Genomic DNA, 16,967 nt, shown 5'->3' with positions numbered 1-16,967 from the left:
GGCCAATTGCACCGGTCTTCCAGGGTTCCTGAAGGGATGCCTTACACCACACTCGGCGCCCACTGTTCACATCCAACCCCCGTGTGCGGGTGTCTTGGCTGGCTAGCTCTCGACTTCGCATCTTCACCATACGCTCTCCGATTCAGCATTCTCGTTCGACTGTCAACCTACCTCTATTCGGTTCTCTGTTTTCTTGCTCAGTAGTTTTCTCCATAGCGTCTATGTCAACCCCCACGATTTCTAATCTTCATTGTTCCCCAGCCTCATGTCGGGGTTAGGTTGCGCCGAGCTTGGTGACTTCGGCTGGAGTTGTGGCGCGTCTTGGCTGTGGCTAATCTCCGCAAAAATGCCGATTTTCCTAGTAATACCGGCCCTCAACGGCTGACGCACCAATGACAGCAAGCGGTCTTCCCCTCAGCCTTTTGTGTACGGCCTCGTGGAAATGATCATTAGAGTCTGTGCTAGATTTGGCTAGCGATTCTGTCAATTTAATACCTCTCTGTGTACAACAAGCCCGTCTGGAGAGGTAGTCGGCCGAAAGCCTATTCGCTATAAGGCAGGTGATGTACCAAAGCTGTAAAATACAATACGCCAGTCCCGGCAACATGCTGCTGGACATTGCACGCAGGGTCTTGAACTGCGGGGCCACAGCTGGGTCTCGTTTTCACACAAGGTCTTTGCGGGGTCCCGTTGCAAACACCGCTGCCGAAACCAGAGATTGGAAATGCCCAGCTTGGCAGCATGATTAGCCGGTCAACAAAATCATCAGACCGTGCAGTGAACAACATACGCTTATATCTTAGCAAATGGATTATAGGACACAACATGTGTGCGATACGAAGTGAAGCAGCGCTTTGGCAGAATAAGAAACGGACCTGAAAGACCCGAAGCATTTCTGCAGTCGAGAACCTCCATTGACAAGACCCCGCTTCCCTCGAGCCCGAGTCAACTGGTACTCGACCACTGCCATCATGTGGATTGAATTTTGTACACACGCCCAGTCTAGCTAGCCAGGATGGAATGCGTGCGGCGAGTGAACTGCTCAGCCATTCACTTACCTCATTTTACCAGCCGAATGACAATCGGCTGGCCGTTGAGCTAGAAACTGGCCGAGTCCGTGAGGCCCAGTTGGAGAGACTAGTCTGCAGCTGTCAAGTGCCTGCATACGCGAGCTCCCACCACACAAGTACCGGAGCTCTGGTCTGCCGTTTCTGGAGTGTCAGGCTTGCAACCGTCTCCAAAATAGGACAGTCGCTCGCAAGATCCGTCCCTTTCTGAGCTGGGCTGGGCTGTGGGCCCAGCCAAATTTGCAATTGGCAATAAAAACCGTTACATTTTCGATGAAGGTATCATTATTTGCTCATCGTGATATAGTGGCGGCACGTAGGCGAGGATGACAACAAACTTCGAGGCACCATGGCCTTGGTCGCTATCTCGCTTGACAGCTACTTACGAGCCGCGCTCTCTGTTTGATCCGGGCAAACGATGGCCGCCAATTAGACTATCTGAAAACATTTCGATGGAGAGCTCCAGAATTCGTTATCCATCGCCATGGAGCCCTCGCTATCGAGTTTCATTTCTACCCATCATGGGTTGCCGGTCCATCTCCCATCCTAGTTACGTAAGTCTCAGGAGGGGTGTTTTTTTTTAGCAGATACTGCTGTAGCCAGCTTCTCCGCACGAGGAGTCTGTGACCCTTTGCGTTCCCCTCACTTACCAACCCTCCCAACCTTGGATGAGTGGGTTGAGGGTTGTGGAAGCATAGTATGGGCACCTATAGGCCTGCATGCTAAGCTTACTAACGCTCAATGTGCAGTTTCTTCTTGAACCTGCGCCGGAGAAGCCACAAAGTCCACTGGCAGCAGCGGGGAGCGCTTTAGTGCTAAGTTTGCCTTCCCAAGCTACCAGAACAGCAGCATCGATGCCGCTCACTGCAATCGATATATGGGGTAGAGCGAGATTTGCACCCAAGAGCGACTTCGATTGCGACAGAGTGGTCACTGGCATGTTTCTGGTGGGCTTTGCGGCCATGGGCACCTGCTCCAGGGGTCCAGCTCTTTCTCTCACTATATGACATTCCGTGTGCCGTCGTTACATCGTGTCGAACCTGCAGCAAAGCCAATCAGCGTTGCTCGACGAGAAGTCTTCCGTTCGGGCAACCGTAAACTGTGCAGGAACAGCCAAACCAGGTTGCCGCTTGCCATGCTGTCAACGAGGCCGTCTGACCTGCCTTGCGTGTGTTGAGAGCCGCAGCCGATTGCTGAGCACGGCCCGGAAGACAGCCCGAACGGCAGAGGCATGGACGAATGATGAGATTGCGAAGCCGAGAACGAGCAATCGCACCCGCTGCCCATATTTGGCGCTGGCCATCCCTCTCTTTCCCCAAATGTCGACCGTTACAGCGCCTTGCAGGCATTCCCGGGTTTCTGACAGCCCTGCCCGGTACCAGAATGGGCCCCACCACCCACTGCGACTGCATGTGGTCCGATACCGATACTGGCCGCACTGGATAGGTCTGACAGGTCAGCAAGTGGCAAGCGTCTCGCTGCCGCTGGTCAAAGCACATCCCGATGATCACCGATTTGGACGTAGATTCGACATTACATTGCAGTACCATATGTGGCTCAAGTACAGGGTACAAACCCCTTCAACTTGCACCTACGAGACGTTCTCCAACCCCTGTCACTTCCTTATTCCCCAGCCGTCTTGGCTGTCGCTTGGCTATCCATTCGTGTCCTTTGCGAGGCTTGTCAAGCTTCGCAATCGTTGTCCAATGAACGCGTGGGGCAGCTCGGCTTCCAAACGATTTGCGAGTACCTACTTATCCAGAGATGCACGTGAGCGATGTTCAGATTGATGGGAGGCAATCTCCGGTTCAGTCACGGGTCAATCGGACGCTGTTGGTCTGCGATGACCGAACCGTTTGTTCTCGTAAACTTGGACTGTTAGGGTCTCAACAACCTCTGTGAAAAGACACCAGGGCCGAAGCCAGAAGACCGAGAGCCAAATTGCCTGGGAATTGTGGGCTGTTGTGGCTCAAGCATCAAGGGTCTGGTATTCTCGATCTGAGCTAATCTGTCCAGTACTTGATGAGCATGGCTGACGTAGTTTCGGACTTGAACAATCAAATGAGCAACAAGTCAACAAGCCTGATACTATCGGCTTAAGATCTGACCTCAACAACTCGGCTCTGTTACCGCGCCACAGCTCAACTGAATTGCCTCAAACTTCATATTAATTTGGAAGAAGCCTTGAATTCTCCTATGCAACATAAAGTCTTCAGTCGCGTGGTGTGTGGGCTTATGATCTCTCATTTTCAAGACTAAGCACACGATGACACTTGACTTCCGCAACTGCTGGAACCGAACAGACAAATCGAGCTTTGATAACCTGATATCCAGCATTTTGATAAAAGTCTTCTCTAACCATGATGTCTCCAAAGTCATTCCCCTCTCCGCCTACAGATCAGGTCTTTGCACTCGCGATGGTCATACTACTAGTACTAGAAACAGCCATTGGCTGTAATTTATGCCATTTATCTCCCACAGATACCCCGAGACCAGTCTGCCGGGTGTGATACGGCGCAGTGGAGGCATCAACATCAAACTAGCAGCTGCTAGTGTTTCCCGAATAGGAGGGTGGTTGAGACACTGAGAAGTTGGGTAGTATCAAGGCCTTTCGGCTAACACAATGACATGCGGAAGCCAAATACCGGACCGGTGAGCGATCACTAAAGCCTGTAATCAAGCCTTCGATGCGCCAGGCCAAGGCCAAACTTTGTTGCGTGCCATGTTAGCCCCCGAAGCCCAGACCTGCCGACGAGATATCGTGGGTCGACAGGTCGCCTGCTCATGGTGCTCATCCAGTCAATCTTGAGCTGGGATGATCGACAACTTCATCATCCTTGGAGAAGGGAGATGCAAGATGATCAAGGAAAGATGTGGTCAGATGTTGGGGACTTGCTTAGTAGCCGATCTGAACCCAGTTCAGATACAACCTGACACTGCGCAAATCCCCGAGTATTAGCTGGATTTTGCTTTAACCCACAGATGAAAAATGATGCCGAAGCACAGTGACCAGTCTCTCTGGGGCAGCAGTAGAGCGCTCGACTACAGGGTAATGGGGCTTTATCAGGTAAGAATGACTCCAGATCATACTAGACTTGTCCTAGTTCCTACCAAACAAATCCAGGAAGACCAAAAGCGTATCCCTCAATACCTACTATAGAACCTACCATAGAATCAACACATGTATGGATGCAAGGCGCAAACGGTCGTGCGCACAGCCTGAAACATGCATGTGCAGTGCCAACAGGGTAAATAAAGGCAGAGTTGTAGAAACGTGACAATCTTTACCGCTCGGTGAAGGCAATAAACATGCAAATGTCCAAATCAGGACTTAAAACACAGCGTGATATCATAGCTGAACCACAACACAACGGCACCGTCAAGTTGTGACAGCCAATTCCATTGAATTTATCCAGCACTGAGGAATAGACCAACACGGAGGACGGGCATGTGAATATCATGGGAGGTTCTAGTACCAATGACTTTACTGTAAAGACCAGAGTAGACGTTATAGGCTCGCGGGGCGCGCAAAAATGGAATCAAATATCGGCAACTAAGGTTCATAGTACAGTGAGATGAATCTACTATGCCCGTGTGGACCAGTTTCTCTGTCTTATAGTGTTTATTGAAAAACCCCGGCCTTCAATGTCATCTCCACGACGAAACATATACCATACCAGAAACCATGGTAGTCCTGTTTCTGGGGAGCGGGGAGGAAAATGACAGCGGCAACTGTGATTGCGGAGAACGGCATTGCAGCCTTATGCCGAAACCAGCAGAAAAAGAAACGAGCTGACACCAGAAAGAAAGAACCGAGAATACCAAAACAGTACAAAGAGGAAAATGAAGGAACAATGTGGCAGCTTGGGGCCATCGTCCGTGGCCTATGGGGTAAGTTGGAGATGCAATCAATCGTAGTTACCGGATTGCGACGAAGTCTGGGTAAGGTGGAACGCCTGCAACGTTCCGATCCAACGTTCTGCCTAGCATCGGGTATATGCCAGGGGTCAACTGGGCTAGTTCATGATTTCCTGTGAACCACACCGGGTGCAACGTCGCCAACAGAGCGATAACTGTCAAGATCGATCGATTAAAAATATCAAATGCACTAGACGGACACTTGAAAGGAGGTTTACAAAGTCCCTATTGAACCATCTCGCTTGTTGGCATAGCCCTGAGCTGACTTCGGAGTGTTATCGATATCAGGTGTATAGTCCGTGCTGCTAAAGCCCTTGTTGGCTTAGCTCTTCTAATTTTCTCCAGCAGGAAGTTGTATAGCTACGCCAGAGCAAACCAACGCCTTATCGTCACACTATAGTGCAAGTTGCTATCAACGGTTTGATCAAAACCCCTTGCGAACAAAAGTGTGTCACATACAGTGACATCAGTTGCATCTTGCATGGTAAGGCTGTCCGAATCCAGGTTTGTAGCCACAACCGCCCAGGTCTAGAACCTGGATTGACTTATTATTATCAGTAAGAGATCTTTCGGATGGCTATGTTCGAGTTTACTCACCGGGAAGATAGCACCACTCTCTGTAGATTCCAGGTACGCTGAAACTTTAGGTCGCAAGATTTTCACTGCAAGACGACGTGAAGGGCAATGATTAAGCGGTATGTAGCCATGCAGAAAATCCAGATGTTGTGGATATATGGTTCGGTCCAGAAGGATTCTCTGCCCCTAACTACAATTTTTGGCCGAACAACAGACCTTGATAGGCAGCGCAGGCTCGGGAGTTAAGGAGGAGGACATTGAGGACTACCATCAGTTCTCTCTCTATTCCTATGTTGATAACATCGAAACTTCTATTTCTGTCAAGGTAAGGTTCTGGGTGCTCCTCTACTAAGGTCCCTGATCAGAAAGCCAAAACAGAAAATGCAAGTCAGCCCAGACAAGAGACACTTTGTCGCAAGAATGATCAGCCCTCCTCCGCAAAACATGGTAATGTCTCGGTCTCGCTCACAACAGACCCGAGATAGATAGACTAAAGACATTTCGGCACAAGATTACGCCGTTATGTCAGGCAAGGCTCCATCGGACAGGAAACATTTGTCCGAGAAACCGGGAGAATGGAGCAGCCGAAGGGTCGCTGGTTGCTGGACACTTCGTTGCTTTTTCTCCTGCATGTCAGACACGACGTGTACGGTGTTGAAGAGTCACAACGCCATTATAAAGTACCGTCGCTATGGACAAGTCCCAGACTTCTAGTTCTTAACATTGGCACTTGCACTCGGCTCCAGGCTCCAGACTGGATGCCATCGGAAGAGAGGTTCATGGTTGTCGTGGTCGTGGATTTTGTTGCGCTGCACAGGTCTTGGTGGCCCCGGTGAAAGGGGAGAATCGCTCTGGACACCTGGTAAAAGGTGGCAATGACAGGTCTGTAGACGGTGGAGCTAAGACGGCTCACAGCCCGACGGATGGCAGGCCGACGGTGCATTCCGGGAAGAAGAGCCTCACGGAAATTGCTGGGCATATTGAACTGCAGCCACACATACATTTCATATATCCACCTCGATATTTTTGGCTGCCGTGTTGGGGCAGACGGGATTGCGCGCAGATAGTTGGCCTTCACCAACGGCTTCTTCTCATACAGCAGCCTGGCGAGTCTTGCCCAACTCTCTCCTATTGCAGATTACAGTGAACGGGCGTGGCAAGTACTCTTATGCACAAATGACAAGAGGCATGACTGCGGAGCTGGATGCAAGATGGGACGAAACCAGGGCAGCCTAATACCTTCCGGGGCTGCTGTTGAGACGGAAAGGCAGACAAGCGTACGGGTGACACATGGCATAAAAGAGTTCGTGAACTTGATCAAGCGCTAAGCTGATGAGCTAGGTACACTACACAAAAGGCATAGCGAGATGGGTTCCAGGGAGAATCGATCCGCGGTGGTGGCGCTGGCTGAAGGAGCGGGACGAACTTTGGCAATCACGTACCGGCGGCACGTCCGTGGTGCCACTTTTCAATCTAAGCACCATTCTCACTACAGCTCACTACGCAGGTAGACGATAATAGCTACAAGTGGCTATCGCTTAAAATCAGTTGGTGGAGGAATGCTGGTGCGATGACTTCAAATTGCCCATCACGGCATCGTTTACCATGCGCCCGATGTTGACATGCATAGGGGCTGAGGGCGACAATCGCTAAGATCGGAGCGATCCTGGAAACCTTCTAGACGTCTTCTGATCCGCCGCCTGAAACGGTGGTGACAGCGAGGCTCCATGCATGACGCAGCAGTGGCAGCGATCGAAGCAAACGGTTTGACAGTGCTGTGCTGGCTGCTGTGCATGGTTCCGGTCCGATCGTTTCCCAGGCTGGCAAGGTGGTGTCACGGTGACTGTTTGTGTACAGACATGCAAGAAGGTCTCTTACATACCTTCATCGTCTCGAGCAGGCCAGTTGCGCGAGGATTTGGCGTCGAGCATTTCCGGAAAGAGGATGTCGTCCACACGGAAGAAGCACCCTCCGGGACAGCCTGCGTATTTTGTTCGATTGTCGATAGGGCAAAGTTAAAAGAACGCCAGTCGACGTCCAGCGTCCTTGCGGATTACCAGACCAATTCGAAAAGGTCAAGAACGAAGGAAAGCGAAGGGCGGGTGCGAAGCCAGAAGGGGCTTATTATGTCTATTTTAGGTGCGGGGGAGAGAGTTGTGGTGATGCCATTGGCTGGATAATCAGGTCCTACAGCTGATTTTGGCAAAGAAGTCTTTTGCCAACATCCATATCCAGAATGTCCACGTAGTATTTCTGCAAGTTGTGTCGGATTGGCAGCTTGGTTTGCCGCAGGTAGGAAGAGGGGCAGCAACGCAGCAAAGGACGCAACAACCGTGACATTGCGACTTGAAGGATGCCATCGGTGATGATCGTACGTGCTAGCGTCGTTTCGATCTCCGCCAAGCTTGCCTTGTCGTCTCAACTCCCGGAGGACGCGGCGGAGTCGGGGGAGATCAGATCTTGTCGCTCAGGGGTTCAACGTGCCATGAAGTGTCATGGTGCCTACCGCTGGACAGACATTGACATGGTCTCTTTCTTTCTGAGTCCCTTCAGCCACACACCCGATCATTCCCGAGAACGGGTTGCCATGCAATCACAGTAGCTGTCTTCACTCCTTGCCGATGAACCGGGGACCGTTCCGTGTCAACCGAATTTCAGCCGGGTGGCAGAAGTACTCTAGGCCTAGTTGAGAGAGGACTGATACCCCTACCGGGCACCTAGGTAAGCAGCAAGCATATGCTATGCTGGTTGGGAGAACCTGAGCCAACCTGAGCCAGACAAATGGATGTCCTATTTGCTCGCCCTACAGTCATTCCATGGATGGAGGGTTGGTTACATCCGGGCCTTCCGCAATCTCAATTTTGCGAGAACAAATGAGTCCGGCCTAGTTGCCGCAGAGCACAATAAGAAGCCAGTGGAACGGGTCGTCTAATTGGGACAAACCAGGTTTGATTCTCAAGAAACTCTGGTAGCGGGCGGGAACAGGCGAACTTGACTGCCAGAGTCATTGATCGTGAAGAAAGATTTGGGGAGAAAACCTGGAAGCTGACTGCTAGTACCGTCTGGGGGCGGCGTGGACGGCAAGGGAAGAAGCTGGGAATTTCAGGAACACACAGTAATATTCTGCCAGTGTCATTGCCAATGCCAGTGCTAATGCCGACATTGCTGCCGCTGTAAGTGACAAAAGGGGTCTGTCAGTCAGCCAGTCAGACTGAGCGGGAAGGACAACGGCCCAGGAGATAACCTGACATCCTGACAGCCGACAGCCTGATAACCGGGGTTCCAGGTTTCGCACGACTGTCCAGCGTTCTCCGATTGACGCGTTGATTCTTCAAGGCGTTTGCCATGCAGAATTGCAGATCGTACTGAAAGTTTGCAGGGCAAAACGAGGCAAATGGCCCATTCCACAAATCATCGTGTTGCCATCATTTTGTACCTCAAGCATGCAAATTCGCTCGATTTAAATAGAGGAATATCTGTAGCCGCGACGATCATGGTGGCGACCACAGATTTGGGCAACTGTGTCGTCTGTGCTGCGGATGTTGCCGGCGGGTTGCACAGATCGAGGGCTGCTTTCCAGTTCGGACGAGTGGCTTGCGCTAAGACTCCTAAATCCTGCCAACGGGCGGGATGCTGCCGAGCCAATGGGATTTTTTGATCCCACAACCCACAGTTCTTCGTTCGATCAGCTTCTGGGTTGGCCCAGCTCCATCCCAAGGGGTTTTGTGGAACTTGGGTCATTCCGAAGTGCCAACCTTGAACTTGTTGGAAGCCTGAAATTTGAACTGCTGTAACTAATCCTGAGTTTAATGGGATGCAAGCATGATTTCACAGTTTTGTCTTTGCCACAACACCAAACTCTTAGCCCCAGATTTCTTGCAGCTCCAGGGCCAAATCATTGTGTGATTAGCGACTGTGCACGCGGCAAGTAAGATTGTCAAGGATCACATTGGCTGATAATAGGTCTCCCAGTCTCAGGTCTGCTGTGTTGCGCGAGGACTTGACAAATGACAGTCTCCGATGGCAGGCTGAAACCTCGCCGTTCAGGTGCGCCATACATGGCGTCCCCGCACTTTGCATACCAGGAAGGCTGCTGCCTCTAAAACAACTTGCTGTTCGGCTCGAGTAAGCTTCGCTTTCCGTTGACAGCTCTAAGCTGCCGAGCTCCATCGTTGGATGGGAGGATGGTGAGCACGTAATGTACGGCTCACCTACAATACACAGTACGTACCAGTACAGGTATGGAGCGGCGATTGTCCTCTGCAACACGGCACATGCGATGTGGTGGGCCCCTATGCCACCCACCCTGGATGGCACATGGTCAACCAAGATTCGCCAACGACGGGTTTGCACTGGTGCCCTTGCTCGCAGAAACATCCGCTTTTGGGTTCCGTGGTTGAGTGAAAAGTGGTCTTCGGCAGCAGCAGGAACGCCGTTGGCCTATCTACATCAGAAACAGCAGTTTTCCCCCATTGGATCCGTTAACAACACGACGGGCCAAGATCGATCCGCCATCTGGAGAGCTGCGATGCCCAGGTCCGCATTCTGTTGTGACTTGCCAGTGGATTGAGATGCTAAACCTCTAGTCAGTGAAGATGGATCTTGCCGACAGCACAAACGCTGTGAGAAATTACCAAGGGATATCGCATTAGACGCCATCATGAGCCAATCTCGGATCTCTTCTTTTTCCGTGTCGCAGTTGACAGTCAACACGGAGGCAACGGACGGTCGCCGGCTGCGAGCCGCACACCAAGCATCTCTGCCAATGCTGCAGTACTGCTCCTGCTGGGGCCGCTGCGGTGTGCTGACTGCTCAGCGCTGCCCAGAAAGCTCCCCCTCCCCCGCTTTTGCAGTATGTGGGGAGGGGAGCCACCCGTTTGACAGGGGCGGGCTGCATCTTTAGAGCCTAACCCCCAATCCCTGGCTTCGACCAGGGTCTCAGACACGGCGTGTCCGTCGCTTTGACCTCTTCTCTCACCTTTTGAAGGTTCGACAAAGGCTCGAAGACGCCGACCATGGACATGAGGTGGCTAGGAACTGTTTTTGTTGCTGCACCCCGTCACAAGTCCCCTCAAGCTACGGATTAACCCGGTATTCTGTAGGTATTCGAGGTTGACGTTGAGTGTGTTGATGACAGATGATTCCATCATCAAGCCACTATATCGACCTGCCAAGCAGCGCCCTTGAAGCCTTGCCTCCTCAGCTCCATGCATACCCTACCGGAGGCGGACTACACTAGATAGATCTGCCCTCGACACATCTCGGCGCATATTCTCCGATCCTCTTCAGAAACGACTTCTCACCACATCGTTATCCACATGCCTACCTCTCTTAGGTTTTAACAAGTTCTTTGTAGGATCGCAGAGGATTGACGACGCAGGCCAGCCTGCGCCGCAGAAACCTCCTTGGGATTTCATATGTCTACTGTGTAGCAACAACTTTTACTCGACGGCAGTGACATATGAAAAACACCATACGCTCCACCGTCGCTGAAGCCGCCGCGGCTACGATTCCTGCGTATCTAGTGGAGCTACCCTGCTCTGTTCCTGAAGAGTGTATATGCCACGCGCCAATGCCAGGCGTTCTGCAAACGCTTTGACGGCCCCTCTGAGGAGTCTCTTCCAAAGAAAATCTTGAGGCCTTCTAGAAGGCTAGGCAAACCCACCACCCCAAGCCTTTCCGAGCCCCCTGGTATCAAGCTAGCTGAAAACTCCGATCGAACCACGTCTTGCATTACCAGCCTCTCAGCATGACATGTTGATCCTATCTTTGGCCAATGGAGTCTATGCTTAATACTCGGCAATGATAGCGAAGTTGATGCAGCATCAAGCGCATTGTTGAAAGCTCTCGAGACAAGAGATAGTGGCTGTAAGCCAGATGTACTTCTTTTTGGGCTGTGTTCCTTCCGCCCACCACACTAGCGCAGAGGGAATGCACAACGCTCCGAGCCCGGCAGGGCTAACGCTTGAGGGGTGGGGAGAGAGGAAAGCTGGGGGAGCGTCGCTCACCGGCGAGGCCGGTGCCGTTACACCACATAAGAAGTTCGGGTTGGGTTGGATGAGAGAACGGCAAGAAACAAGATGACTGGCGAGTGCCTTCGAGGTTGTGGTTCAAGACGAGATGCAGAATCCCAAGTCACCGTGCTGGATCAGGTTTTAGAGGCAGCTCCGTGATCCATGCGATGCATGCAGCGCACAGACGACTCGAGGCTTGGAAGGAAACAGTCGGACGCCGTACCGCTCTCAATGCCGGAAGTTGGAACAGGGCGTTTGAGAAAAGTACTGTCACCTGGGGTGGATTGACCGCTTCCACTGGCTGGCAGAGCAGCGGGGGTTCACACTTCGAAGGTGGGGGATGGAATCCAAAATCGATAATAGAGGTGACAGAAGCAAAGACAGCACAGCACAGCGTCCAGGTCATCGCTTTGTTGGGGTTGGTCGCAGCCAGGCCTGCCTCCTGGGCCGTATTCACCTGTCCTACCTGCGATGACGCTGGCAATAAACCAAAAGACGAATCAGCTCAAGTCGTGCAACATCTTCTCAATCCCAGAGATTTGACGACGCTCTTGTTCCCGGCATAAAGATAGGCAAGACATTATCAATACTTTGCGCTACACTACACACTATACTGCACGCGCTCCCAATCTCAATGCGCGGGGCTAGACTTTTCGAGGGGGCACGGTGTTGAGTACCTCACTAGGCCCCCAATCTCCCCGGCCAGAAGCTCTTTTAGCGTGCTATTCCTAGTTGATGCGTTGGACGGCGGGCGCTAGGCACTGAGGTGGCGCCCTTGGCAGGTGGCGCTGAGGTGGTGTTCCGGCACATTTATCCAGAATGGACCTGTCGTCTTGGCCCGTACCGGGTACCTGCCGTTCACGACGGGGACAAGCACCATGCTTCCAGGACGGGCTCTCGACAGAGGTGAGCGATCCCGTTTGGAATGGGGCAGTATTCCGTCAGTCACCTCATCAAGACAAGCCAGTTGGTTCTTTATGGCAGGTAGGACTGGCAACCATGCGAAATCGGCCAAGAAAAGAAAAAAAGAGACAACTTCGCGAAACGCAACACATAATTCGCTGCGGAGAACGTCATTCGGGAAACGAGATTGGGGGTCTACAAACGCCTCTCTGAATTCTGAAAAAAAAAAAAAAAACTCCACTCGTCATTGAAGGGTTCTTGTCACTGGACTGTAGTGCCAGCAGTCTATCGACCGCCGTGTTCCGCGAGCACACTCCCGGCTTCAAGTCCCCCCTGTTGCCCTGTCAGATTCGCGGCTGCGCTGTCGTGCCCTGCAGCTCCGTCCCCTGCATGCAGTCTTTTAGCGATGAAAAGAACAAGCTGCCCACTGTTAGCAGCTGTTGTGCCGTCTGGGGTCACAGGGTAGGGCAACTTAGCAAATCGAGGCCTAGCTCTCAACCCTGTCCATCCTACCGTGCCCGCGCACCACCGAGTCACCCCCTGGTCTCCAGTAGACGATGCCCAGGTCATGCCTTGCGACACTAGAGCATCCTGGGGAGCCCCGCTGTTGGAGAAACTGGCCCCTCCCCAGGCATCGGTTCTCTCTCTTGTCAATCATATCATCGTCCCTGTCGCTCTGTTATTGATGCCCCTCCTCCGCTCGGGACTAAGCTACCTTACGTACTTAAGGTACATTTCATACATACAGCGACCCTGCCTAGGTGCCATTGTGGAGTCCCCGTCAATCTCCTTGTCAAGGATTCTCCTCCAAGCCTTTGCTTGCTTTCTTGGTTATATTTCGTCTGTTGCCCTATCTCTCACTTTCCCATCTAGCCCCAACTCATCCCCATTGTGTAACCAGTTCCAGAGGATCAACCCCCCGTTTCTCTCTGCCGGACCGTCCCCTGTTCCCCGGCTGAGATTTACTTACACACCTCCGAGTTGACAGCGTTTGTGTGTGAGTGAGCCTGAGAGGTTACATAGACACGCGACTCCCATCTGCTGCAGACACGGCGTTACATCTCTGGCTTGCCCTGACTTGCAGCTCGCGGCTTTCAAGTGAGCCCGTGGCAAGGACCTGCCTTGTTCGGTGCTCATTCACTCCGGTTGACTGACTTCGCCGCTTATATTACGTGTGTAGGCACTCAAGAGTGCTTCTACCCCTCCCAGAGGGCCGACCGTTGATAAACCCTTCCTCTCCTACACTCTAGGTAGAGAGCGAAGGCGAGGTCTATATCGAGCTCGACAGCAATCAACATCTTCGACTTCCCGACTTAACTACAGCCACCAACCACACGACGTCTCCAACGCCAGTCTCGATAACGCACCCTTGGTTGGAGACCAGCAATCAGGAGAACCATTAGACAGAAGTCATTGACGATAGCAGAGAAAGAGTTTGAGAGTGTCTGGGAAGGGACAACAGAGGGATAGAAGAGTCGGGTTTTGTTGATACTTTAGTCACCTGTTCCCCTGTTCCCGGCAAACCTGCGTTGTCTTCTCGGCCGGATTGGCCTTCGATAACTCGTCTCCCTGACAGCCGCCGTCAAGTGTCCAATGCGCCATTAATCTTCTTCGGTTGGTTTCTCTTGAAATTTCGAGGTTCAGAAGTTAGTCGAAATGATGCTTTCATCACTATCACCAAACGATTACGAGCTCCGAGTGCGGCAGCAACCTAAGTATGCCTGCGTTGCGATAGGAAAAAGGGAAAGGTACTGTTCCAAACTTCGCCAGCAGCTGCTCTTATGGACTCTGCTGACCGCAGGGCACAGAGCGCAAACCGATCGATCCGCCGCCCATTGTTCGGCTTCTCGTCAATCCGAGAAAAGACCCAAACAGGACTTTTCTGCAAAACCCCTACCTGATCCTGACCGCCAGGCTAATCCCCAAGGGTGACGATGAGCCAGACAGTGGGGGAGGGCCGAAGGAGAGCGATTTGACAGGAACACTGGTCTCGTCCCTCTATAGTCTCAAGGATACCGACAACACCCAAGGCGGCTTCTTTGTCTTTGGCGATCTCTCTGTTAGGAGAGTGGGAACATACCGACTGCTCTTTATGCTCTATGAGCTAAGGTTGGCCGACAAAGAGTGCTGGTTGTTGTCACGCACAGTTTCCGATCCATTCATCGTCTACGCAACCAAGAGCTTCCCCGGGCTGGCCGAGTCAACGTTTTTGACGCGCTCATTCAGCGATCAGGGCGTCCGCTTGCGCCTGCGTAAGGACTCGCGCAGCGTCTCAAGCAAGAAACGGAGCTTGGGAATGGCAACGCAAGATCAGATGCGGCCGCCCCAGGGCAGCTATGGCTACCTCCCTCATGACACTAGCCATGACTTGAGCAGCCCGAATGGAAGCACACACCACCTCCGCCAGCTCGACAGGACCAGGAGCGCGATTGGGTCCCAGAGCGGTTACTATGGTGACTCGCCGCAGATGCGGCCAGGAGAGTACGGGTCTGGCTCTTATGGCTACAGCAGTTACGACGACAAGCCGACGAAGCGCGCCCGCCTGGATGGTGCCCCCGATGACAGCCCACACGGCTATGAGAGCGACTATCATCCGTATGCTCAAGCTGGTCCACGCACAGTTCCTGACCCGCTCACCTCGATCTACCCCATGTCCACCAGCTATCCAGTCCCTGCGCAACCTGCTCTGGCTGGTCTGCCGATGCCGAGTCCGTATGGCTCTATTCCACGTCTCGACACGCAGCACCTTCCTCCTCACTCACCAGCCGCGCCCACTTCGGCTACATCGACCTTCTCTCCTGAACCCCGGAGATCCCCGGTCACATCATATCCCTATGGCACACAACATACTCCGACAGCGCCGCCGCCGCCTGCAATGTTTGCCGCTCCTACCGCGCCTACCAGCCTGCCGTATCATGCGGCAAACCCGGCACCGCTTCCCCATCCGAATGGTTTGGGAATTGCTCTGCCAGGGATGGGTCTAGAAGCCGTAAAGGATTAGAATCATGGTCGGCTTTGTTAGGTTAAGTTCTTGTGCGACTTCACTTCGTGGGACGACATTATTCTTCACTTCTTCGTTTCCTTTGTCATTTTGTTGTTTTGGGATTGGATATTTGCATTTTGGGTATTGGGAGGGGAAAGGTTGATCATAAATAGGATATCTCACGAGTATACCAGACTCTCATGTGCTTTGGGGGAGGGCATATGATACCCCTGACTGTCGTTACCGGTATTGATAATCTATTGTCTATTATCCATTATTTATTTCTGGGGCCTCCAGGATATAGCATGGGAGTGGTTTGGGCCGTTTTGTTTCCCTGAAATACCCAGGATCTCATTCCAGTACTTTTGTTCGTTTTGCTTTTATGCTTCCGGACGCAGATACCCATCTCCGGCTATGGAAGACGAAGACGATGGCATAGAGATCTAGACTGACTCCAAATCGAGAGGAACTGGAGTGGGTTAGCTTGGGCTCGTTTTTTTTTGTGTTCAATCTTGGTTTCTTTGTTTTGATGCGATACCTTATCCTTCTTGGAGTTTGTTGCTCCTCTCATCGGCCCCTGCATTCCCAGCTATTCTTGTTGTGGCTCGTTGCCACGTCTGATTTGGCCTGGCTTGCGCTCAGCTGAAGATACTCAAGTTCTACAAACAAGGCGCATCTATGTTTTTTCTGATTGACGACTCTGCGCCGTTTCAAGCTAGGGTTTGAATTGGGCAAAGATCAGTCTAGGTTTTTTGAGTGATGTTGGTCATCTGTTGGATATTGGCAGTTTGACTGAATTTAAATAAGGTTACGCTACTCCTGACTTGTGCCCCCATGTTTTCATTCATTAATACATCTTGTGAGAAGTGAGAAATCATTTTGTGAACAATGGTGTGGTGAGTGCCATCAAATCTCTTCTCGGGTGTGTAAATCCTAGATCTGGCGTGGAGCTTGCAACACAATAGTGTAAGATGATTGGCTGGTGGCTGTCTGCGGATGCTTTTGGGGGCCACATCTCACATTACTTAGGTCGTGTACAAGAAGTCCAGTGCTTGGAAATGTTAAAAGTTTGCGACCTTAGTGAAGAGGCAATATGTGAAGAAATAGATAGCATTGGACATTGACCAGCTTGAGTGTTAAGCATGGTCGGAAGTGGCAGCAGGTCCTCCGGATAGCACTTTACCTCGGAGCCATTTAATTACATCTTCCACTGCTCACAGAGGGATTATATTATGGCTCCGATGACAGAATATAAAAAGAGCAAGTCATTAGATAGAGTTCTAGATCTCTCGAAGATGCCAGAGACAAGACTTGACTAAACATACTGAGTTCGCATGTGAGCCCTTGCGCAGAATTTTCCTGGAAAACACATTCTGAAACATAAAGGTGCCAAGTGTGCTAACAAACATCTTCACTCATCAATTTGGCATCCGGTTCGAAGAGGAGAACAATGAAAGACGTCCGTGTTGGCAACAACATACGTTAGGAAAGGGTATGTGACCTCAG

The 16,967-nt window shown here is 51.8% G+C and overlaps 1 protein-coding gene across 1 annotated transcript; it reads left to right on the top strand.

Moving 5' to 3' along the window:
* Nucleotides 1-14,134: 14,134 nt before the first annotated feature.
* On the top strand, nt 14,135-15,479 carry CTHT_0040580 (uncharacterized protein; the record flags this gene model as incomplete). Its single annotated transcript, XM_006694402.1, has 2 exons — nt 14,135-14,176; nt 14,280-15,479. The coding sequence occupies 2 exons, from the start codon at nt 14,135-14,137 to the stop codon at nt 15,477-15,479; spliced, it is 1,242 nt and encodes a 413-aa protein (XP_006694465.1).
* Nucleotides 15,480-16,967: the final 1,488 nt, after the last annotated feature.

Source organism: Thermochaetoides thermophila (assembly GCF_000221225.1).
Source record: "Thermochaetoides thermophila DSM 1495 unplaced genomic scaffold scf7180000011818, whole genome shotgun sequence".
Classification (NCBI taxonomy): domain Eukaryota; kingdom Fungi; phylum Ascomycota; class Sordariomycetes; order Sordariales; family Chaetomiaceae; genus Thermochaetoides; species Thermochaetoides thermophila.
Note: the sequence above shows the minus strand (reverse complement) of the source record. Positions and strands in the feature narration are given on the sequence as shown.